Source organism: Hemiscyllium ocellatum, chromosome 12 (assembly GCF_020745735.1).
Source record: "Hemiscyllium ocellatum isolate sHemOce1 chromosome 12, sHemOce1.pat.X.cur, whole genome shotgun sequence".
In the NCBI taxonomy this organism is placed as follows: domain Eukaryota; kingdom Metazoa; phylum Chordata; class Chondrichthyes; order Orectolobiformes; family Hemiscylliidae; genus Hemiscyllium; species Hemiscyllium ocellatum.
Window position 1 is genome coordinate 70070830 of NC_083412.1, and position 26654 is coordinate 70097483.

The 26654-nt window shown below is 42.3% G+C and overlaps 1 protein-coding gene across 1 annotated transcript in view; it reads right to left on the reverse strand.

Moving 5' to 3' along the window:
- The window catches only part of LOC132820611 (NXPE family member 3-like), a 58980-nt gene that overhangs the window by 22194 nt on the left and 10132 nt on the right, over positions 1-26654 (reverse strand). Inside the window, exons 2-3 of the mRNA XM_060832815.1 lie at positions 11783-11856; positions 845-1054 (exon numbers count right to left, since the gene is read on the reverse strand). Coding sequence (XP_060688798.1) covers positions 845-1054; positions 11783-11856 — 284 coding nt within the window. The remainder of the gene's footprint in view (positions 1-844; positions 1055-11782; positions 11857-26654) is intronic.

A 26654-nucleotide genomic window follows, 5' to 3' on the forward strand; every position in this document is an offset into this window, starting at 1 on the left:
TCAGGTGGATAAAAAGTTTTATACTTAAATCCACCACAGTGGAGACTGTGATCAAAGCACTAAAGACAATTTTTCCACATGAAATTGTATCAGATAACAGTCTGCACTTTGTGAAGAAAGAATTTAAGAGATTCCCAGCAAAATTATGAACCAATCATGTCATTAGTTCCCCTCTTCATACCCATGCCAATGGAGAATTAGGGAGAGCAGTGAATGTTGTTATTGATCAAAGACAGCGATTGGAATTTAGCTGTATTGAATTGTAAGTCAACATTTTTAACTAATGTATATTTATCAGCAGAGTTTCTTATCAGTGGAAAGTTGAAAGCAACAATCCCAATACTACTGCAAGACCTTAGACCAAACATCACATCTCAAGGCCACGAAATAAGAGGAATCAAAAGAGTTGGTATAATTCCATGCATACAGCATAGAATTGATCTACTTTGCTATAAATCCTGGATCAGAGATGGGAAATCAGAAGGTACTGTGCTCAGAAAAGCAAAATCACCATGAAAATACATTATTCAGACTCCAGTAGGAACATTCAGAAAGAACAGAAAAATTGAGATAATGAGAAGAGACTACATCAAATACCTTGCAAATCATAACACAGGTTACTAAACATGGCTGTCAACTAAGTGGTTGAGCTTTCTTCAGGAAAAATGAAGAAAAAAGGAATAAAACATGACAGTAATAACAGACTCCTAATTACTGGCCTGATTTTACTGATTATCTGATCAAAATCTGGGAGAATGTGAAAAACAGCACAGTTTCAATCCCAATAATGCTAGATTTTGGACACTGTCTGTACACTGCAAACAGACAAGAGACATGGTCTCACCTGGCACAAACTTAGTCAAATATTCAAACCACTGTCGCATGGTGGAATCTCCAAGCAGGTAGACAGTGTTTCTCTGGAGGCATTCTTTAATTTTTGCAGGAGTGTCAAAGTGGTGAATATTGCAGGTCGTTGACATCCACTGGTCCTTGTAATAAAAACCAGACGGTGACACCAGGGGCTGTCCCCGGATACATTCTCCAAGAGCTGGAGCTGCAAATAAAACGAAACAAGGAACAGCTAGATGGTGTGCTATATCTTCAATTGTCAACACATTTCTCACTTGTTATCAAGGTAATGACAATCCCAGCAGGGCCATCAGCTGTTGCTACAGGAAGTACACAAGTACAATAAGAAAAATAATCTAAATAATATTCTGAACAAGTCTGTGTCAATGGTTAAATGCACCAGCTGGTGTGTCACTGAGCTATCATGATCAGGAGATTCCCATCGCTAAACCTCTGTTATCATGATCATGGAAGCGTTAAATAGGATTCATTTAAAGAACATAATCATGTTCCATTAAATATCACATCCAGTATATGTGGCTGTCAACTAGACCATTTATCTTTGACCAGAAATGATGATGAATAAAGCAAAGTATAGATGAATTTGTGTTGCAGACGTTTCGTCCCCTGTCTAGGTGACATCCTCAGTGCTTGGGAGCCTCCTGTGAAGCGTTTCTGTGATGTTTCCTCCGGCATTTATAGTGATTTGTCTCTGCCGCTTCCGGTTGTCAGTTCCAGCTGTCCGCTGCAGTGGCCGGTATATTGGGTCCAGGTCGATGTGCTTATTGATTGAATCTGTGGATAAATGCCAGAGAACAGCCAGGGAATTCCTAGAGGCATGGCACTCATCCACAGATTCAATCAATAAGCACATCGACCTGGACCCAATATACCGGCCACTGCAGCGGACAGCTGGAACTGACAACCGGAAGCGGCAGATACAAATCACTATAAATGCCAGAGGAAACATCACAGAAACGCTTCACAGGAGGCTCCCAAGCACTGAGGATGTCACCTAGACAGGGGGCGAAACGTCTGCAACACAAATTCCCAGCTCGGTGAACAGAATCTGATGTAAACTGTGGCAGAATCATGAAAAGTCCAGTGAGGTCGACCTCAACATCAGCAGCAGCTGCTGCATTCTTTCAAGCATCTGTTAGGTGTCAAAACAGGTTCCTCGCTCAGTAATGAGAGGTTGTCTATTAAAGGGAAATATTGCTTTTTAATGACCATATTAACTGCAGATTACACCCTGTTAATGTGCAGGTTTATATCTTATCACATGACACAAGCAAAATTGATGAGGCAAGTCTTCAGCATGAAGTTCGGAGCAGGCAGCTGGCAACTTCAGCTCGATGTTTGCTCCATATTGGACACCAGGCACTACCAACTCAAGGCAATACTCCATGGGCAACAGCACCTGTGCCCCATGGCACAGACATTGGCATCCAACATGCACCAGCCTCCAAGAACCCTCAAGGCACATCTTTGATCCATTTACACTATGTTTCTTCGATCCAGTGCTGCACCTCAGAGGAATACAGTGACTATGACTGAAGTGTTGCAAAACAGGAAGCTGTTTGCTCAGAAATAAGCACCGAGCTCATGGAGCAAACCATGCTCCATCTCTGATTTGTTTGCTTGCTCTCTTAGGAGAAAGTGAGGACTGCAGATGCTGGAGATCTGAGCTGAAAATGTGTTGCTGGAAAAGCGCAGCAGGTCAGGCAGCATCCAAGGAACAGGAGAGTTGACGTTTCGGGCTCATGCCCAAAACATCGACTCTCCTGCTCTTGCTTGCTCTCTTAGTGATCATTCAACCTACCTGGACGTACACATCATCTCTGAATTGCATTGACTTGCCGTGTTTTATTTTCCGTGGGGGAGTCCATTGGGATTAGTCTCCATGCTGTCCCAGATCCATGGGACTTGGGGTACTTGTGCATGAAACACAGAAAGCTAACACACAGGTGCAGCAAATAATCAGGAAGGCTAATGAAATGTTGGTTCTTATTTCAAGGGGATTGGAGTAGAAGAGTAGGGAAGTCTTACCACAACTGTACAAGGTGTTTGGGAGACCACATCAGCTGCACTGTGGGCAGTTTTAATCCCCTTGTTTAAGCAAAGATATTATTTCATTGGAGGTAATTCAGAGGAAGTTCCCTAGGATGATCCCTGGTGTGGAGAGATTGTTTTATGAGCAAAAGCTAAATAGGTCAGAACTCTACTCACTGGAGTTTAGAAGAATGAAAAGTGATCTCATTGAAGCACAAAGGATTTTTAAGTGGCTTGACAATGTAAAGTGTGACACGGTGGTTCAGTGGTTAGCACAGCTGCCTCACAGCACCAGGGTCCAAGGTTCACTTCCAGCCTCGGGCGACTGTCTGTGTGGAGTTTGCACATTCTCCCCGTGTATGCATGTGTTTCCTCCGGGTGCTCCGGTTTCCTCCCACAGTCCAAAGATGTGTAGGTCAGGTAAATTAGCCATGTTAAATTTCCCATAGTGTTCGGCACATTAGTCAGACGGAAATGAGTCTGGGTGGGTTACTCTTTGGAGGGTTGGTGTGGACTTGTTGGACCAAAAGGCCTGTTTCCACACTGTAGGGAATCTAAAAGACAAATCTAAACGCAGACAGGATGTTTCCTTTCATGGGAGAGTCTAGGAACAGAGGACATAGTTTCAGAATAAAGGGGCGCTAATTTAAGGCTGAGGTGGGGCTGAATTCTTTCTCTGGAAGAGTTGTGAATCTTTGGAACCCTTTGCCACAGGGTGTAGTGGGAGCTGAGTTAGATAGATTCTTGATCATTAAGGGAATCAAGGTTTCTCGGGAGAGGACAGGAGAGTGGTTGGGAGGAATGTTGGATCAGCCATGATCCAAATGAATGGCAGAATAGGCCTGAGGGCCCAAATGGCCTACTCAGGAGTCATAGAGATGTACAGCACAGAAAGAACTCGTCCATGCCGGCCAGATATCCTAACCTAATCTCGCCCCACCTGCCAGCACCCGGCCGATATCCCTCCAAATCCTCCCTATTCATATACCCATCCAGATACCTTTTAAATGTTGCAATTATACCAGCCTCCACCACTTTCTCTGGCAGATCATTCCATACACGTACCACCTTCTGCATGAAAAAGTTGCCCCTTAGGTCTCTTTTATATCTTTCCCCTCTCACCCTAAACCTACGCTCTCTATTTCTGGATTCCCTGACTCCAGGGAAAAGACTTTGCCTATTTACCCTATCCATGCCCCTCAATTTTGTAAACCTCTATAAGGTCAACCCTCAGCCTCCGACGCTTCAGGGAAAACAGCCCCAGCCTGTTCAGCCTCTCCCTATAGCTCAAATCCTCCAACCCTGGCAACATCCTTGTAGATCTTTTCTGAACCCTTTCAAATTTCCCAACATCTTTCCGATAGGAAGGAGACCAGAATTGCATGCAATATTAAACAGTGGCCTAACCAATGCCCTGTATAGCCGCAACATGACCTCCCAACTCGTGTACTCAATACTCTGACCAATAAAAGAAAGCATACCAAATGCCTTCTTCACTATCCTATCTACCTGCGACTCCACTTTCAAAGAGCTACGAACCTGCACTCCAAGGTCTCTTTGTTCAGCAACACTCTCTAGGACCTTACCATTAAATGTATAAATCCTGCTGAGGTTTGCTTTCTCAAAATGTAGCACCTCGCATTTATCTAAATTAAACTCCATCTGCCACTTCTCAGCCCATTGGCCATATGATCAACAACCCGTTGTAATCTGAGGTAACCTTCTTCACTGTCCCACTACACCTCCAATTTTGGTGTCATATGCAAACTTACGAACTGTACCTCTTATGCCCGCATCCAAATCATTTATGTAAATGACAAAAAGTAGAGGACCCGGCACCAATCCTTGTGGCACTCCACTGGTCACAGGCCACCAGTCTGAAAAACAACCCTCCACCACCACCCTCTGTCTTCTACCCTTGAGCCAGTTTTACATCCAAATGGCTAATTCTCCATGTATTCCATGAGATGTAACCTTGCTCACCAGTCTCCCATGAGAAACCTTGTCAAATGCCTTACTGAAATCCATATAGATCACATCTACCACTCTGCCCTCATCAATCCTCTTCATTACTTCTTCAAAAAACTCAATCAGGTTTGTGAGACATGATTTCCCATGCATAAAGCCATGTTGGCTATTCCTAATCAGTCCCTGACTTTCCAAATACATGCACATCCTGTCCCTCAGGATTCCCTCCAACAACTTCCTCACCACCGACATCAGGCTCACTGGTCTATAGTTCCCTGGCATGTCCTTACCACTTTTCCTCAACAGTGGCACCACGTTAGCCAACCTCCAGTCTTCCGGCACCTCAGTTGTGACTATTGATGATACAAATATCTCAGTAAGAGGCCCCTGAATTACTTACCTAGCTTTGCAGAGTTCTAGGGTACACCTGATCAGGTCCTGGGGATTTATCCACTTTTATGCATTTCAAAACATCCAGCATTTCCTCCTCTGTATATGGACATTTTTCAAGATGTCACCATCTATTTCCCACAGTCTATATCTTCAATCTGTTTTTCCACAATAAATATTGATGCAAAATACTCATTTATTATCTCCCCCATTTTCTGCGGCTCCATACAAAGGCCGCCTTGCTGATCTTTCAGGGGCCCTATTCTCTCCCTCATTATCCTTTTGTCCTTAACGTATTCGTAAAAACCCTTTGGATTCCCCTTAACTCTATTTGCCAAAGCTATCTCATGTCCCCTTTTTGCCCTCCTGATTTCCCTCCTAAGTATACTTCTACTGCCTTTATACTCTTCCAAGGATTCAGTTGATCTATCTTGTCTATACCTGACATATGCTTCTGTCTTTTTCTTAACCAAACCCTCAATTTCTTTAGTCACCCAGCATTCCCCAAATTTACCAGTCTTTCCTATCACCCCACCAGGAATATACTTTCTCTGGATTCTCGTTATCTCATTTCTGAAGGCTTCCCATTTTCCAGCCGGCCCTTTACCTGCAAACATCTATGCCCAATCAGCTTTCGAAAGTTCTTGCCTAATACCATCAAAATTGGCCTTCCTCCAATTTAGAAGTTCAACTTTTAATTCTGGTCTGTCCTTTTCCATCACTATTTAAAATCTAATAGAATTATGGTCGCTGGCCCCAAAAATGCTCCCCCACTGACACCTCAGTCACCTGCCCTGCCTTATTTCCCAAGAGTAGGTCAAGTTTGCACCTTCTCTAGTAGGTACATCCACATACTGAATCAGAAAAGTTTATTGTGGACACTTAACAAATTCCTCTCCATCTAAATCCTTAACACTATGGCAGTCCCAGTCAATGTTTGGAAAGTTAAAATTGCCTACCATAATCACCTCATTATTCTTACAGATAACTGAGATCTCCTTACAAATTTGCTTCTCACTTTCCCTCTGACTAATAGGGGATCTATAATACAATCCCAATAAGGTGATCATCCCTTTATTATTTCTCAGTTCCACCCAAATAACTTCCCTGGATGTGTATCCGGGAAGATAATCCCTAAGTACAGCAGTAATGCTATCCCTTATCAAAAACGCCACTCCCCCTCCTCTCTTGCCTCCCTTTCTGTCCTTCTTGTAGCATTTTTATCCTGGAACATTAAGCTGCCAGTCCTATCCATCTCTGAGCCACGTTTCTGTAATTGCTATGATATCCCAGTCCCATGTGCCCTGAGTTCATCTGCCTTCCCTGTTAGGCCTCTTGCATTGAAATAAATGCAGTTTAATTTATCAGTCCTACCTTGTTCTCTGCTTTGTCCCTGCCTGCCCTGACTGTTTGACTTGCCTTTGTTCTCAACTGTACCAGTCTCAGATTGAAATCTTTCCTCACTATCTCTCTGGGTCCCACCCCCCGACCTTACTAGTTTAAATCCTCCTGAACAGCTCTAGCAAAACTCCCTGCCAGTATATTAGTCCTCTTCCAAATTAGGAGCAATCTGTCCTTCTTGTACAGGTCACTTCTACCCCAAAACAGTTTCCATTGACTCAAAAATGTGAATCCTTCTCCCATACAAAACTCCTCAACCATGCATTCATCTGTTCTATCCTCCTATTCCTGCCCTCACTAGCTCGTAGCACCGGGAGTAATCCAGATATTACTACCCTCGAGGACCTCCTTTTTAAATTTTTGCCTTACTCTCTGTAATCTCCCTTCAGAATCTCAATCTTTTCCCTTCCTATATCATTGGTTTCAACGTGTACAATTACCTCCTGCTGGTCCTGCTCTCCCTTGAGAGCATTCTGCACCCTCGCTGAGACATCCTTGATCCTGGCACCATTCTGATTTTTCGCTGCTGGCCACAGGAATCTCTGTCTGTACTTTGGACTAGAGAGTCGCCTAACACAATTGATTGCTTGGAACTCAACGTACCTCCCATTACATTAGAGCCAATCTCAATACCAGAAACTTGGTTGTTTCTGCTTCATAGCCCTGAGTGTCCATCACACCCTACATTTTCCAAAACAGCCTACTTGTTTAAAATGGTGATAGCCACAGAAGACCCTTGCACTACCTGCCTACCTCTCTTACCTTTCCTAGAGTTCCTATGTGACTGTATCTGAGACTTCCCCCTCCTTCCTATAACTGCCATCCATCACATGCTCTTGCTCTTGTAAATTCCTCATTGCCTCTACCTGTCTCTCCAACCAATCCATTCAATCTGATAGGATTCGCAATCAACAGCATTTATTGCAGAAATAGCCCTCAGTAACCCATAAACTCTCCCTGAACTCCCACATCCAACAAGAAGAGCACATCACTCTACTAAAGGCCATTTTTGCTTCTTTCAATCTACAGACCCAGAAAATAGCACTGTCTTATTGCGCTACAAAACACTGCTCCAGGTTAAATTAATATAAATAATTATATTTTAAGTTTAAATAATTATATTTTAAGATTAATCAAGAGACATAGCTCAATAAAACATATAGACAAGAAAGAACCCACTCTACTCACTACTGCAGACTTATTTGAAGGCCGCATTTAAAACCCACTTATCTGCTTCTGTGCTGTTACCTTTCCCAAACAGGTTCCTCCAAGATCAGTTGTGAATTTCACTGTTGTTCCTATTTCTTATGGTCTGATTGAGGCATCTCAAGTGAGTGAGTAAGGAGTGTAGAGAACAAGCAGAGTTGGTGGTGCCAGGGTTGAGGTGGGTGAGAATGACTGGAAGAGGATGTAATGGGTATTAGAGAGGGTATTAGTGTTTTGATGGGGGTTGAGTACAATAGCAGATATAGAGTGGATGCATGGAGAGAAGATGGAGCAGTGGAGAAGGTTACTGACTTTTTTCCTATATTGCTGCACATTCCTCCAGGTGGTTGAGCCTACAATGAGCTAGGTGGCGATTTGGAGCAGACTTCAATGTCTGATGTTGTGACCTCTTCTGCTAGTCCTTGGGCAAGAGGATAGCCCACCTCCTCACCACAACAACAACCAGTACCTCCAATTCCACGTCCATAAAGTGGAGTGCCAGTTTTCCCTTTTCTGCCATGTCTGTGGCCAACATCTGAAACTGCAGGAAGACACCAGACTGAAAACACTTGTCTGGTGCTTAAATGTCTTTTAAAGATAGTGCTATCCCTAGGGATTCCCGTCCATTGTGGGGTATCCCGGCAGTAACATGTTGTTCTGGGTACAGCGATTAGTTGAATGGGAATCAGATGAGAGAGATGTCATAGATACAGGGCAGGTAATAAATGAGGCAAGTTTGGTCAGATGCACAGAAATACCTCACTCAGCCTTGAGGAGAAAACACTCTGAGAAACTCAACAAAACTGACAGCTAAAAGCAAGGCACGATTCAGTCCTCCATTTGTTTTATAGTGCAGGCCCCTTCCTGAACTACAGAGGGATTATTGGCAGGAGCTATGCTATTGGCCTGCTGATTCCTGCTCCTGAGGCACAGATACTTTGGGAATACTATCATTTGTTGCAGGTAAGCTGCCTATTCTCTATCCTTTGTCCATTCACTGTCTATGCCTATTTCAAGCAGGGAAATGGAACAAAGTCTGAGCCCAATACTATTATATTTTTCTCAATCAAATGGCAGGATTCTCCATTTGGTTTCAAAGAGCATACACACTAGGAGCAGATGTATGTAGAAAGTATAAACTATAACAAATCCTGAATTTAAATGTTTTATTTTATTCAAAGATTGGTGTCATGTTTATTAATCAGCAAAACCAACCCTCTATGCCTAGCAGTACAATTCCAGTATCAAATGCTGTGAAAATGCTCCACAACATGAGAAACATTGTGATATAGTGGTGAAACTTGTCAGCATGAACAAAGAGGGTGTAGATCTTAATGCAGTTGGATTACATCATCCCTGCCTGGATTATCTAAATGTTCATCTTCAGTGAGAGTGTTAAACTGAAGGTCGTGCATAGACAGCCCACTTACTCTTCATCTCATTTTACTTCCAATTGAAGACAGCACTTGGATACAAGTGATGATGTTTGTACTTCATTAGCTGTACAGCACTTTGAATCATGGAATCCCAACAGTGTAGAAACAGGACCTTCAGCCCAACAAGTCCACACTGATCCTCCGAAGAGTATCCCACCCAAACCCTTTCCCCATTACTCTACATTTATCCCCTGACTAATGCACCTAACCTACACATCCTTGAACACTATGGGCAATTTAGCATCACCAATTCACCTAACCTAATTTTTGGCATTTAGTGGTTATGAAAATGGCTATATCAGTATATGGAGTGTATGTTCCCAATGCAATAACGGCCAATAGGCTGTCTGTGACGTGTAATCTCATCCAGGCTGTAATGTCAGCATAACATTAAATTTTAACCAGTTTAAGATCTGGATCCAGAAAACACAGAAACCATTATAATTAGTTTGTAATTTTCTTAGTACGAGAGTCCCTGGCTTCAGTTAAAAGAAAGCTAATGAATGGCTAGTCAGCTCCAGTTCTTATATTACAATCTCCCGAAGTTGGAATGAAAGTTTAGCTGTTCCAAATCTGATGACATAGAATGAAATGTCGTAGTTCATGGCCCTTAATGAACCTTGCACATAAAGTAATCAATCAGAAAACGTGGGTGATTTATTGGTGGTGGTTAAATAATGGAAAAACAAATACCATGAGTAATGTGGTGATGGAAAAATAGTTCACTTGTGTGAAAGAGTACTTCTGGATATTAAAATAAATTAAAATGTTATCATTGGGATGTTCATGTGGTGCAAAGGTAGTGTCCCTGCCTCTGAGCCAGGCACTTGTTGCAGAGATGTGTAGCAAAATCTTTGAACAGGGAAACATATGAAATGCTGTAGTTCAGACTGTCTGAGTAGTAATGGGATTCTTCTTTAAATCTCATTTTCATACCAGAAATTGAAACATATAAAACCAAAATAATCAAGTCTTCACCATCCTACATAATAAAATGGCATGGACATTAATACATGCATCATGTTAAACATTTTGGATGGGGACTAGTCAGACCTGTCTGTACTGAGATCATATATTTATGCTGTTTAAATCCTACTTACTGTAAATAAACAAAGACTTACTGTAAATAAGCAAAGACTTAAGAATATACATGGGAAACTAAATTACACTTTATTTCAAAAAGTTACAAATTCTTGCCTATTTACAGTAAGGGGTAATGCTAGCATTCTCCTAATTCATGTTTACTCTCATATACCAAGCCTCCAACATAATAGCCAGTTATAGGGGTAATTAGAAACCCCAAAATAAAGGAGGAGGTCAGAGTGCAGAACGTGGGAGAGGTTATTAAAATCTCCAGCACAGACACTAATAGGACAGAATGTATGGAAAGTGTTAATAATCAAACTTCAAGGAGAGTGGACAAATGAATGACAATGATAAGAGGGATGGTTAAAACAGGACTGAAGGTGTTATACTTGAATGCACGCAGCATAAGAAATAAGGTAAATGAGCTTGTGGCGTAGATCAAAAATGTCAGATATGATGTGGTGGGCATCACAGAGAGGTTGCTGCAAGGGGATGATTTGGGTGCTGCAGAAGGATTTGAACAGGTTGGGAAAAGGATAAAGAAATGGCAGATGGAGTACAACGTGGGAAAGTGGAAGGACATGAGGAAGAATAGAGGCAAGGACTATTTTCTGAATGGCGAGATAATTCAGAAGTCTGAAGTGTAAAGAGACTTGGAAGTTCTTGCCCAGGATTCTCTCAAGATAGACTTACAGGTTGAATCATTTGTTAGGAAGGTAAATGCAATGATAGCATTTATTTTGAGAGGACTTGAATATAAAAGCAGAGATGTACTTCTGAGGCTCTATAAGGCTCTGGTCAGGCGACATTTGGAGTATCATGTGCAGTTTTGGGCTCCATTATCTGAGGAAGGATGGACTAGGCCTGGAGCATGTTCAGAGGAGGTTCACAAGAATGATCCCAGTAATGAAAAGTTCAATATATGAGGAATGCTTGAGAGCTCTGCGTTTATACTCAGTGGAGTTTAGAAGGATGGGAGGGGGGGAGGATCGAAGTGAAACATACAGAATACTGAAAGGCCTGGACAGAGTAGATGTTGGGAAGATGTTTCCATTGGTAGGAGAGACTAGGACCCGAGGGCAGAGCCTCAGAGCAAAGGGAATACCTTTGAGAATGGAGGTAAGGAGAAACTTCTTCAAACGTCTTCAGCCAGAGAGTGGTGAATCTCTGGAATTTCCTGCCACAGAAGGCTGTGGAGGCCAGGCCATTGAGTATATTTAAGACTGAGATAGATAGTTACTTTATTGTCAAGGAGATCAAAGTTTACAGGAAGAAAGAAGGAAAATAAGTTTGAGAAACTTATCAGCCATGATTGAATGGTGGAGCAGACTCAATGGGCTGAATGGCCTCATTTCTGTTCCTATGTTTCATGGTCTTAAATCTAATTATCTTACCTGATTGAGGTGAGGGCTCCACTGTTATGTACCCTGGTGCTATGGGTAGTATGGACTGCTTGATATTGACACCACTGTAAAAATAAATACATCATAGGTTAGTCATTGTAATAATGACACAACAGGAGATCACCCCAAAGTACTTTCATCAAGATTCAATAGATGTGAAGTTGGAAAAGCACAGCAGATCAGGCAACATCCGAGGAGCAGGAAAGTCAACGTTTCGGGCCGAAATCCTTCATCAGGATTGGCAAAGGGTTTCCACCTGAATCTTTGACTTTCTTGCTCCTCAGATACTGTCTGACCTGCTGTGCTCTTCCAGCTTCACATCTCTTGGCTCTAGCTTCCAGCATCTGCAGTCCTTAAAGTCTCCAGTACTTTCAGCTACCCCATTCTTCAAACCTACAGAAACAACTTGAATTAAATTGCAAACATTTTCAGTGAGCATCCAGGTAGATGCAATGTGAGTACATGCTTAGAGAGTGGGTGAACAGCCCTGAGATGCTCTTTGGTCCAGTCAATAAACTGATACTTGTCCCTGCACACAAAGTCTCCTTGTCACAGCATTGCCATTAAAGTACAAAGTGCAGCATTAAGGAGTAGAAATGTACTGTAAGTAGATGAGAAAAGTGCTATATTGAAGTGATGATCCCGGGACAAATCAGATATCAATGTCCATGGACACGAACTGACTGTGAGTGTTGTCCATTCACCAGGCAATGAGATGTCAGTAAAATAAAATATTGGAACAGGAACAGGTCATTCAGCCCTTCGAGTGAGTATATCATTCACATGATCATGGCTCATCATCTAATTCATGCCCTGTATCTGCTTTCTCCACACATAGTGTCAATAAGTCATAAAGATATACAGCAGAGAAACAGTCCAACTCATCCATGTCAACCAGATATCCTATCCTAATCTAGTCCCATTTGCCAGTACTTGTCCCACATCCTTCTAAACTCTTCCTATTCATATAACCATCCGGATGCCTTTTAAATGCTGTAATTGTACCAGCCTCCACCACTTCCTCTGGTAGCTCATTCCATACATGCACCACCCTCTGTATGAAAAAGATCCCTTTTATGTCTTTCCCCTCTCACACTAAGCCTATGCCCTCTAGTTCTGGACTCCCCGACCCCAGGGGAAAGACTTTGTCTATTTATCCTATCCATGCCCCTCACAATTTTATAAACCTCTGTTCTCATTGGAAAGAAGAAGGCTAAGGGGGGAATTGATCGAGACATACAAGATGATCAGAGGATTAGATAGGGTAGACAGTGAAAGTCTTTTTCCTAGGATGATGACATCAGCATGTACGAGAGGGCACAACTGCAAATTGAGGGTTGATAGATTAAGACAAATGGCAGAGGCAGGTTGTTTACTCAGAGAGTGGTAAGGGCGTGGAATGCCCTACCTGCTAAGGTAGTCAACTCAGCCACATTAGAGAGATTTAAACATCCGTAGATAAGCACATGGATGATTTTGGGATAGTGTAGGGGGACAAGCTAATAGTTCACAGGTCAGCGCAACATCGAGGGCCGAAGGCCCTGTTTTGCATTGTATTGTTCTATGTTCTATATTCTGTGTTCTATAAGGTCACCCCTCAGCCTCCAACGCTCTAGGTAAAATAGCCCCAGTCTATTCAGCCTCTCCCTATAGCACAAATCCTCCACCCTGGCAATATCCTTGTAAATCTTTTCTGAACCCTTTCAAGTTTCACAGCATCCTTCCAATGGGAGGAAGCCAGAATTACACACAACTCCGATACTCAGCACTCTGATCAACAAAGGAAAGCATATCAAATGCCTTCTTCACTGTCCTATGTAATTGCGACTCTACTTTCAAGGAATTATGAACCTGCATTCCAAGGTCTTTTTGTTCAGTAACACTCCCTAGGACCTTACCATTAAGTGTATAAGTCCTGCTCTGATTTGGTTTTCCAAAATGCAGCACCTCGCATTTATCTAAACTCCACCTGTCTCTCCTCAGCCCATTGGCACATCTGATCAAGATCCCGTTGTAACCTGAGGTAACATTCTTTGCTGTCCACTACATCTCCAATTTTGGTGTCATATGCAAACTTACTAACAATACCTCTTAAGTTCACATCCAAATCATTTATATAAATGTCAAAAAGCAGCAGACCCAGCACCAATCCTTGTGGCACTCCACTGGTCACAGGCCTCCAGTCTGAAAAACAACCGGGCGGCACGGTGGCACAGTGGTTAGCACTGCTGCCTCACAGCGCCTGTAGACCCGGGTTCAATTCCCGACTCAGGCGACTGACTGTGTGGAGTTTGCATGTTCTCCCCGTGTCTGCGTGGGTTTCCTCCGGGTGCTCCGGTTTCCTCCCACAGTCACAAAGATGTGCGGGTCAGGTGAATTGGCCATGTAAATTGCCCGTAGTGTTAGGCAAGGGGTAAATGTAGGGGAATGGGTAGGTTGCGCTTCGGCGGGTCGGTGTGGACTTGTTGGGCCGAAGGGCCTGTTTCCACACTGTAAGTCTAATCTAATCTAATCAAAAAAAACCCTCCACCACCACCCTCTGTCTTCTACCTTCAAGCCAGTTCTCTATCCAAATGGTTAGTTCTCCCTAAATTTCATGACAGCTAACCTTGCTAACCAGTCTCCCATGGGGAACCTGGTCGAATGCCTTATTGAAGTCCATATGGATCACATTTATTGGTCTGCCCTCATCAATCCTCTTTGTTACTTCTTCAAAAAAACTCAATCAAGTTTGTGAGAAATGATTTCCCACACACAAAGCCATACTGACTTTTCCTAATCAGTCCTTGCCTTTCCAAATACATGTACATCCTGTCCCTCAGGATTCCCTCCATTAACTTGCCCAATACTAAAGTCAGGCTCACCGGTCTATAGTTCCCTGGCTTGTCCTTATCACTTTTATTTAATAGTGGCACCACGTTAGCCAACCTCCAGTCTTCTGGCACCTCACCTGTGACTATCAATGATACAAGTATCTCAGCAAGGGGCCCAGCAATCACCCGCCCCAGCTTCTAGGGGTACACCTAATCCTTTGATTCATTTAGTCCTAAAAACTATATCTGCATATTTCTTGAAAGTCTTCAACGATTTTCCCCAACAAATCCCTGTGGCAGAAAATTCCATTGGCTCACCCCTCTCTGCGTGAATATATTTCACTTCAGCTCAGTCCTAAAAGACCTATCCCATATCCTTAGACCATGACCCTTGGTTCTGGATTCTCCAGTCATAGAGAATGTCCTTTCTACATCTACCTTGTCTAATCCTTTTAGAATAAAAAATGAGGTCTGCAGATGCTGGAGATCACAGCTGCAAATGTGTTGCTGGTCAAAGCACAGCAGAACACAACTACACGACGGCTGGAGGAGGAGCGCCTCATCTTCCGCCTGGGAACCCTCCAACCACAAGGTATGAATTCAGATTTCTCCAGCTTCCTCATTTCCCCTCCCCCCACCTTGTCTCAGTCGGTTCCCTCAACTCAACACCACCCTCCTAACCTGCAATCCTCTTCCTGACCTCTCCGCCCCCACCCCACTCCGGCCTATCACCCTCACCTTGACCTCCTTCCACCTATCCCACCTCCATCGCCCCTCCCCCTAGTCCCTCCTCCCTACCTTTTATCTCAGCCTGCTTGGCTCTCTCTCTTATTCCTGATGAAGGGCTTATGCTCGAAACGTCGAATTCTCTATTCCTGAGATGCTGCCTAACCTGCTGTGCTTTGACCAGCAACACATTTGCAGCTAATCCTTTTAGAATTCTATCGTTTTCTCTGAGATCCCTCTTCATTCTTTTAAACTCTAGCAATAATAATCATTACTAATCCAATTTTTCACTACATGTTAGTCCTGCCATCCCAAGAATTGGTCGGGTAAACAGCTTTCCTCACTTAAGGAGCCCAAAGTGACCAACAATATTCCAGGTGTAGTCTTACCAATGCTGTATACAGGTTCAGACGTCCCTTCTCCTGTAATCAAATTCTTTCACTATGAAGGCCTACATACCATTTGCTTTCTACACTGCCTGCTGTGCCTGCCTGTTTCCTTTCAGCAACTGGTATACAATAGGTTTTATTGCACCATCCCCTTCCTCAATCTATTGCTATTGAGATAATAATTCACCTGCCTGTTTTTGCAACTGAAGTAAACAACATCACATTTATCCACATTATCCTGCATCTACCATGCACTTGTCCGCTGACTTGTTCAAATCACACTGAAGCTTCTCTACAACCTCCTCCCAGCAAACCAACACACCCTACTTCAAGTCATCTACAAACAAGGAGATTTGGCATGTAGTTTCTTCAACTGAGTCATCAGTAAATATTGTAAATTGCTGGGGTTTAAGCATTTATCCCTGTGGTGCTCCACTAGTCACTTCCTATCATACAGAAGTAGACACTTTTATTCCTATTTTGTTATTTCCTGACTGTCAACCAGTTCTCAATCCATTCCCTTCAATATTTCTTTCACCATTCAATCCATTTCAGTACATGACCGCCAATCCCATGCTCTTTAATTTTATATATTAAGATCTTATGTGGGACCCTATCGAAAGTCTTCTGAAAATCCACCTTATCCAGCCCACGAGTTGCGTCCTCAACAAATTCCAGCAGCGTCATCAAGCACAACTTCATCCTCATAAATCCATGCTCACTATATCCAATATTGTCAGTATCTTCAAAGTTCTCTTGTATTACATCTTTCATAATGGACACTAGCATTTTTCCCATGACCAATGTCAAGCTAACCAGTCTATAATTCATTGTTCTGAGGAAGAGTCTGAAGAGGGAGATGGCATGGGGCAGGGTAACATGAGGCACACGGACACACAAGATGGCCGCTGAGCCATCAGTTGGCCAACTTGACACATAAGATGGCTGCCAGATCACAATATGGAGAGAAACAGCAGAGCAGATACAGACAATGCCTGTGGCCACCAGAATGCCAGCACAATGCACTCACAACCCAGTTAATTAATTTAATGTGGGTGGGTGAGAGAATACACAAGAGAAATGAACACTACCCGCCGAAGTGTCTGGGTCCAGCCAACAACTCTTATAGAAACACTAACAGCTTGATACACACTGAATACAAAATGCTAATAACCAGGGCTGCAGTAATCATCCTTCTCAGGAAGAGCAATTAGCGCCCATTACTACAGCAATGGATTTCCATGCAGACATTGAAACTGACAATGTCTACACTGAAACTGACAATGACCACACGGAAATTAATAAAGGCTGCACTGGAACTGACAAAAACTATCGAAACTATCAACAATTCTGCAATGATTGCTATAAACAAAATATGTTACAAAGACAATGATCTCATCACTGACCTATTGTATCACAAGATGAATAAAAGTTTCTTGACATGTGCTCCGGGTCAAGAGAAGACTTGCAGCTGACCGCTGTGCTGTTGGTGTCTTTCTCTCCCTGGAGCTCCGGTATTTCCTTGTGCAATAAACTCTGTGATTGAACCCCGATTTTGACTCCCAGACTGGTGTTTTTCCCCACAGCAAATCACTCAACCTGAAACATTAACTCTGATTTCACTCCACAGATGCTGCCAGCTTTTCCAGCAAATTTTGTTTTTGTTTCTAATTTACAGCATCCACAATTCTTTCAGTTTTTACAATGCATTGTTTTCTCTCTGCCTCCCTTTTTAACTACTGTGGTTACATTAACTCCCCTTGGATTCATAGAAACTATTCCAGAATCTGTAGAATTTTGCAAAATGACTCCCAGTGCATCTGTTATTTCTAGGACCACTTCTTCTTGATGTTTCTAAGCTCAACTCAGATAGATTCTACATCACCAGAGTGAATACCTTTCCTCACAATCACATCTCTAAAAACTGGAAACCTCTGCATATTCAGTTCTCATTCATGGTCACGTTTCAGCCATGTCTCTGAAATCCCTGCTATACCATTGCCATTTACATTTATCTGCATTACTAATTTATTCATTTTATTGTGAATGATTATCGCATCAAGGCACAAAACTTGAAGGCTGATCTTTTTCGTGTTCTTCATCTTAATTACAATGGTCCTGCTCAACCTCGTCCTTGAATTCTCTGCCTATCACATTTCCTATTTCTCACTTTGTCTTTTGTTCTGGTCCTTATTTCAATGCTATGTGTCTCCCTGTAAGGGTTTCAATCCACCTGCCCTTTTAGTTTTAACTCTCCCCAACCACATTTGCAAATACGTTCCCTCAGGTATCAGTTCTGGTCCCACTCAGATATATCCCATCCGACTTATACTGGTGCTACATTCTTCAGAACAAATCCCAGGAATCAGAAAAAAGCCCACTTGCACTAGCTTTCCAGATGTGTATTCATCTGATTTACCCTGTAATTTATGTTCTGATTAGCACACAGCAGTGACAGCAATCCTGAGACCACTATGTTTGAGGTCCTATTTATTAAGCCTGCTTCCTAACTCCCTATATTCTGCTTTTAGGATGTCATCACGTTTCTTCCTTACATTGTTGGTACCAATGTGTACCAGGACCATTAGCTTTTTGCCCTCCCACATCAGAATGTCAGTTTCCTGGTGTCCAAGTTGAAGGTCTGGAGGAGCAAGCAGCAAGCTGGGCCCACTCGGACTTTCAAGTCGGAATCCTCAGTGTCTGGTTTCAAGCCGGTGAGTGAGAGAATGGGAGTCTGCACATTAATGTGTGGATTATAGGTGATAATCCCCATGAATTGGCCACAGATTAGGGAGAAACTCATTTTTAATTCCGCACTTGCTTGGAAAATGTGACTTTTTTTGTCTCAACATTAAGAAAGGCCTCATTTGACATCTTACCTTAATTTCCCAAATTTCTCACTATAGCCCATGTTACTAAGGCCCTGGAAAGATTCCACCTCAGAATCTTTAGCCTTCTGTACTTGTAAAGTTTATAATTCTTTTCTCCATTTGACTCATTTTGCAAACATTTGAAGTTTACGTGTTTTCACTTGCAGTATATAAGAGCTGTCTTTGGAAATAAAGAGTATGATGTGGTTCATGTATGGAATGAACTTCCAGAGGTAGTGGTGGATACGGCTACAGTTACAATGTTTAAAAGATATTTAGAGAAGTACACGAATAGGAAAGGATTGGAGGAGTATGGGCCAAACGCAGGCAGTGGGGCTGGTCTAGTTTGGGATTATGGTCGGCACGGACTGGTTGGACCGAAAGGTCTATTTTTGTGCTGTTTGACACTGTGGCACAATGACTCTATGACTGCATGACCCTTTAAGAGCTTTGCAGGCAAATCAACCAAGTGTCTGGATGCTATTGTATGACCATAGGCAAGAGGTACTCTGCAATGTAACACTTGAAGCACAGATTACATCGGGAGACTAATGAGAACTACATATATCAGTTTAGTTTATTTAGACATCTTCAAGTAAATGGAATTGATATATCTCATTTATGTTACATTTAGATAACACAAGAATATTCCCAAGAATATTTTCCAACATTTTCCAAGGAAGAGCAAGCTGACAGCATTTTAGTAGAAGTAGAGGTTGCAGAGCTAATGGATGGAGTGAAATATTGACACAAAGGATGAACTGTAAACACCGAGTGTACTTCAAGTCAATCAGTTGCCTGATCCAGGAACCCTGTGTACCAGGTTACTAAAGGACATTGGGGTGGATATAGACGAACTGAAAATGTGTTGCTGGAAAAGCGCAGCAGGTCAGGCAGCATCCAAGGAACAGAAAATTCGATGTTTCAGGCATAAGCCCTTCATCAGGAAAACTCCCAGTAACTGCAGATCAATCAGTTTAACATCAACATTGGTAGGTTTTTAAGAGCAATATTTTGAGGTAAAAAGGAGAGACAGCACAGGTTTGTTCACTAATTTGTTTATTTTTAAATGGAGCAACAGTAAAAGTTAATAAAGGCAAAACAATGCACGTTGTCACTATGGAGTGTGAATAATCCCTTGACAAAGTGCCACATTAAAATTGGGTCTCAAAATTAAGGCCGACAGAACAGGGCAGGAGGGTTAAGGTCAGTTTGGATTCAAAATTGTTTCAGGATAATAAATCATGAGTCAAAGCAAATGTTTGGTTTTTTTTAGAATGAATATTAGGAAATATTTGTGTCCTTGAACAGCAAGTGCTGGGACAACAGCTTTTCTTGATACACAAGCATGAAAGACTTGGATACTGGAATAGAAGGCAAGATTTCAACATTTGCCAACAAATTTGGGTAGTGAAGAAGGCACTTGATACCTTTGCTGTTATTAGTCAGTACATTGAGTATAGGAGTTGGGAGGTCATGTAGCGGCTGTACAGAGAATTGGTTAGGCCACTTTGTATGGAATACTGCACACATTTCTGATCTCCTTGAAATAGGGAAGATGTTGTGAAATGTGAAAGGTTTCAGAAAAGATCGACAAGGATGTTGCCAGGATTGGAGGGCTTGAGCTATAGACAGAGGCTGAATAGGCTGGGGCTGTTTACCCCGCAGTGTCAGAAGCTGAGGGGTGACCTTACAGAGGTTTATAAAATCATAAGGGGCACAGTTAGGGCAAATAGCTAAGGTCCTTTCCTCAGGGTAGGGGAGTTCAAAACTTAGATGGCATATGTTTTGGGTGAGAGGGGAAGTTGTTAAAAGGGATCTAAGGGGCAACTTTTTCACACAGTGGGTGGTGCATGTTTGGAATGAACTGCCAGAGGAAATGATGGAGGTTGATAAAATGTCAACATTTAAAAGGCATCTAGATGGATGTATGAGAAGGAAGGGTTTAGAGGGATATAGGCCAAATTCTGGCAAGTGGGAATAGATTTATTTAGGATATCTAATCGGCAAGGATGAGTGGGACTGAAGGATCTGTTTCTATGTGTACATTATCTATGACTCTTTGACAATGAGGATAACAACAAATATGACAGGACAGAAATCGACAAGCAAAATGAGCAAGACAGAGGTGGGTACTGCAGATGCTGGAGATTAAAGTCAGGATAGAGTGGTGCTGGAAAAGCACAGCAGGTCAGGCAGCATCCAAGGAGCAGGAAAATCTATGTTTCGGGCAAAAGCCCTTCATCATTCCTGATGAAGGGCTTTTGCCCAAAACATTGATTTTCCTGCTCCTTGGATGCTGCCTGACCTACTGTGTTTTTTCAGCACCACCCTAATCTTGAAACAAAATGAGCAGTCAAGTGTCAGATGAAATTTAAAAGAGACATGTTTAAATGCAGAAGGAAGCAGAAGGAATGGGAAAAGACAACATGGACTAAATGGCACGGTTCTAAAGAACATCAATGGACAGAGAAATATGGGAGTGCATTTGCACAGATCTTTTGAGATGAAAAAGAATATTGAGATTTTGATTAGCAGCATGAATGGGACTTGGACTTCGCAGATAGAAGTGTTGAGCACAAAAGAAGGCAAGCTATGCTGAAGCTGTACAAAACTCTGGTTAGATGTGATTAAAATTTTGCATCTGACTCTCAACACACTTTAGGAAGGATTGTTTTAACCCGTTACATGGGTGGTTGTACATCACTTGGTGAGAGCAGCATTCATTGTTCCATTGAAATTACACCAGAAGCAGATAGTGGTGAACTGCCTTCTTGAAAGACTACTGTCCTTGAGGTATAGAGACATACACAGTGCTGTTAGGAAGGGAGCTCCTAGTGAAAGACAGTGAAGGTATATAATTCCAAGTCAGGATAATATGTGGCTTTGAGCTGAACTTGCAGGTCGTGTTGTTCCCATGCACCATGCATCAGCTGACCTTCTAGATGGCAGAGTTCCTGGGTTAGAAAGGCACTATTGAAAATGTTGTGCTAAGTATCTCCAATATATCTTGTAGATGGCATACACTGCTGCCACTCTGTGGCATTGAAGGTGGTGGATGTGGTGCCAATCAAACAAGCTACTTTGTTCTAAGTGGTGTCAAGTTTCTTGAGCAGTGTTGGAGTTACACCCGTCCAAGCAAGTCACCCTTCTTGTAGATGATGGTCAGGCATTGGGAAGACAGAATGTTACACACCACCGAATTTCTAGCCTCTCGCATGATCTTATAGCCAAAGTATATATATGGCTGCTCTAATTCAATTTCTGATGAATAGCAACTCCACATCCCCAACCTTGGATTTTAATAGTGGAGAATCAATAACAGTTATGCCATTGAACATCAAGAGACATTGGATTGTTGGATATAGTGTTTGTCTGGCACTTCTATGACAAAAATATCATCTGCCACTTTATCAGCCCAAGACAGATGTTTGCCAGGTCTTGCTACAGATGGACATTGACAGTGTATGTGATGTCATGGATTTGTGCATTCATCAGCAAACATCCCCAGTACTGATCTTATGAGAGAGGGCCATTGATGAAGCAGTTAAAGATGATTACACTTTGAATAATATGTGACAATGTTGTTGTGTTAAAAATGTTATTACATCCTGGTTTTTTTTTAAAGAGATGTTATAAAGGCACAGGTTCCGAACTGGCTATAGGAAACAGCTTAAGTAACTAACTTTTTTTTGGTTCAAAGTTTGTGCGAAGATTTGTAGCTCGGGTGCTCGTTGTTGTGGTTCTGTTTGCCGAGCTGGAAGTTTTTGTTGCAAACGTTTCGTCCCCTGGCTAGGTGACATCATCAGTGGTTTGGAGCCTCCTGCGAAGCGCTTCTTTGATGTTTCTTCCGGTATTTATAGTGGTCTGTCCTTGCCGCTTCCAGTTGTCAGTTTCAGCTGTCCGCTGTAGTGGTTGGTATATGGGGTCCAGGTCGATGTGTTTGTTGATGGAGTTTGTGGATGAATGCCATGCCTCTAGGAATTCCCTGGCTGTTTTCTGTCAGGCTTGCCCTATGATAGTAGTGTTGTCCCAGTCGAATTCATGTTGCTTGTTGTCTGTGTGTGTGGCTACTAGGGATAGCTGGTCGTGTCGTTTCGTGGCTAGTTGATGTTCATGTATGCGGATTGTTAGCTGTCTTCCTGTTTGTCCTATATCGTGTTTTGTGCAGTCCTTGCATGGTATTTTGTATACTACGTTAGTTTTGCTCATGTTGGGTATCGGGTCCTTCGTTCTAGTAAGTTGATGTCTGAGCGTGGCTGTTGGTTTGTGTGCCGTTATGAGTCCTAAGGGTTGCAGTAGTCTGGCTGTCAGTTCTGAAACGCTCCTGATGTATGGTAGTGTGGCTAGTCCTTTTGGTTGTGGCATGTCCTCGTTCCGTGGTCTTTCTCTTAGGCATCTGTTGATAAAGTTGCGCGGGTATCCATTTTTGGCGAATACCTTGTATAGGTGTTCCTCTTCTTCTTTTTGCAGTTCTGGTGTACTGCAGTGTGTTGTGGCCCTTTTTGAATAGTGTCCTGATGCAGCTTCGTTTGTGTGTGTTGGGGTGGTTACTTTCATAGTTTAGGACTTGGTCTGTGTGTGTTGCTTTCCTGTATACTTTTGTGGTGAATTCTCCGTTCGGTGTTCTCTGTACTATCACGTCTAGGAATGGGAGTTGGCTGTCCTTTTCTTCTTCTTTCATGAATCGGATTCCTGTGAGTGTGGCGTTGATGATCCGGTGTGTTTTTTCTATTTCCGTGTTTTTGATGATTACAAACGTGTCATCGACATATCTGACCCAGAGTTTGGGTTGAATTTTTTTGGTCTAAAGGAGGCCTTTAGTTTGTTTTTAAAACAATTGTAACAATGGAAAGGGAATGGTCAGCTCTCATAGACCAGCCTTTCTTGTTTTATTTTAGCTGTAGCATCAGAAGCTGTTCGGGTCCCAGAAGAGTTGGAAGCCTCAGTAAATGATTCCTAACTGCTTCTAAATCTGAAATCTCTCTTGGTGTTGTTTCCTCCTGGATTGGAGAACTGCATATAAGCTCTGTGACTGAACTGACCTTTTTCCCAGGCGCATGTTTATGGGATGTTACTATATTGGAACAGTTAATTAGTAATAGTATCTGTTATTCCATTAAGGTTTCCAATAGTTAAGATAATAAAAATTCCCCTTTCTTTTGTTCATATTTTAACTGTAATGTTTAAATAAATTGTGTTTTGCTTAATGTCAAGTATTCGCATCACATCTGGAACTTGCATTGCACATCTTCCTTTAAAATAAAAAAAGTTAGGCTCTAGGTTGCCTGCTTAAGATATTTTGAGGGAGCTGGTCTGGTTCATAACAAATTGGCGACTCTAGTCAGAATCAAAATCTTTCAAGTCGGGTTCAGGATTGGTGGACATAAAGGTGGCGAGTGTCTTTTGTTTCAGGTGTTGAATTGGATTGGTTTAACAGGGTGTACCTTGTGTGGAAATGGCTCTTTCAGTCACTAAAAGTTTTCCAGGGGCGGAAAAAGTGACTTCAGGAATTTTACAAAAAGTGAGCAAGATAAAGTAGCTGGAATGGGAAGACAGGCTGGGTTAGGGATCACCTTTGTCTGTGAGAGAAGGGGAGGTAATTGCAGCAACGTTTAACTTTGCTGGAAATGCCATTGGAATCTTTGGAAATGGCTAGAATTCATTTGTAGATGAAGCAACTTGAACATGGAAAGGAAATGAAACAGTTTGAATTACAATTAAAAGCAGAGGGAAAAGGAAAGGAGATGAAAGCCCTAGTAGAAGAAAGAAAGAAAGAGAGAGAAGAAAAGTAGAAAAAGAGAGAGAATTTTAACTTCAGATGTTGGCAATTAGATGGGAATGTCCACTTGAAAAGGGGGAGGTGAAGGTAGAAGGTTAGCAGAGTGAGGAGGATAGTGATGATGAGCAAACCCATCATAGCCAAAGGCTGGTGGGAATATTTTAAAATATGTCCAAGCATTTTCTGAATACGAGCAGTAAGATGTAGAAGCCTTTTTCATTTCATTGGAGAAAGTGGCGAAACAAATTAAATGGCTGGTGATCATGTGGTATTATTAAATCGAACAAAATTGGTAGGTATAGCTACTGAGGTATTTGCATCACTATCAGGGGAGGTATCTGAAGCGTATAATGAGGTGGAAAATACCATCTTAAATGTCCATGAGCTCGTACCAGATGCCTACAGATAACATTTCAGGAATCTAAGAAAGGACACGAGTCAAACATAGAGTTTGAATGGATCAAACAAAGTAATTTGAGAGGTGGATAAGAGCATTGAAAATAGATCAAACATAGGATACTTTGAGAGACAAGATTATTTTGCAGGAGTTCCTGAATAGATGGTGACATCTTGCAAAATGTCCAGATTATGGAGGAGGAAGCGCTGGATGTCTTGAAACAAGTAAAGGTGGATAAATCCCCAGGACCTGATCAGGTGTACCCAAGAACTCTGTGGGAAACTAGAGAAGTGATTGCTGGGCCTCTTGCTGAGATATTTGTATCATCGATAGTCACATGTGACGTGCTGGAAGACTGGAGGTTGGCAAATGTGGTGCACTGTTTAAGTAGGGTGATAAAAACAAGCCAGGGAACTATAGACCAGTGAGCCTAATATCGGTGGTGGGGAAGTTGTTGAAGGGAATGCTGAGGGACAGGATTAACATGTATTTGGAAAGACAAGGACTGATTAGGGATAGTCAACATGGCTTTGTGCGTGGGAAATCATGTCTCACAAACTTGATTGAGTTTTTTGAAGAAGTAACAAAGAGGATTGATGAGGGCAGAGCAGTATATGTGATCTATATGGACTTCAGTCAGGCGTTCGACAAGGTTCCCCATGGGAGACTGATTAGCAAAGTTAGATCTTATGGAATACAGGGAGAACTAGCCATTTGGATACAGATCTGGCTCAAAGGTAGAAGACAGAGGGTGGTGGTGGAGGGTTGTTTTTCAGACTGGATGCCTGTGACCAGTGGAGTGCCACAAGGATTGATGCCGGGTCCTCTACTTTTTGTCATTTACATAAATTATTTGGATGCAAGCATTAGAGATACAGTTAGTAAGTTTGCAGATGACACCAAAATTGGAGGTGTAGTGGACAGCGAAGAAGATTACCTCAGATTACAACAGGATCTGGATCATATGGGCCAATGGGCAGATGGAGTTTAATTCAGATAAATGCGAGGTGCTGCATTTTGGGAAATCAAATCTTAGCAGGATTTATACATTTAATGGTAAGGTCCTAGGGAGTGATGCTGAACAAAGAGACCTTGGAGTGCAGGTTCAGAGCTCCTTGAAAGTGGAGTCGCAGGTAGATAGGATAGTGAAGGAGGCGTTTGGTATGCTTTCTTTTATTGGTCAGAGTATTGAGTACAGGATTTAGGAGGTCATGTTGCGGCTGTACAGGACATTGGTTAGGCCATTGTTGGAATATTGCATGCAATTCTGGTCTCCTTCCAATTGGAAAGATGTTATGAAACTGGAAAGGGTTCAGAAAAGACTTACAAGGATATTGCCAGGGTTGGAGGTTTTCCCTAGAGCGTTAGAGGCTGAGGTTTACAAAATTATGAGGGGCACGGATAGGGCAAATACGCAAAGTCTTTTTCCTGAGGTCCAAGAGTGCAGAACTAGAGGGCAAAGGTTTAGAGTGAGAGGGGAAAGATATAAAAGAGATCTAAGGGGCAAATTTTTCACACAGAGGGTGGTACGTGTATGGAATGAGCTGCCAGAGGAAGTGGTGGAGGCTGGCACAATTGCAACATTTAAGAGGCATTTGGATGGGTATATGAATAGGAAGGGTTTGGAGGGCTATGGGCTGGGTGCTGGCAGGTGGGACTAGATTGGGTTGGGATATCTGGTTGGCATGGACGGGTTGGACTGAAGGGTCTGTTTCCATGTTGTACATCTCTATGACTCTATGACTCTAGTGAGAACTCATGTGGAAGAGCAGAGAGTTAAAACAGCAAGATTCACAGCTGAAATGGCAAGTGATTCTGAGTTGGTTCATCAATTAAAGTTTGGCTTCTGGCATCAATTTCAATCTGTGAGGGATAAAAATTGGGGA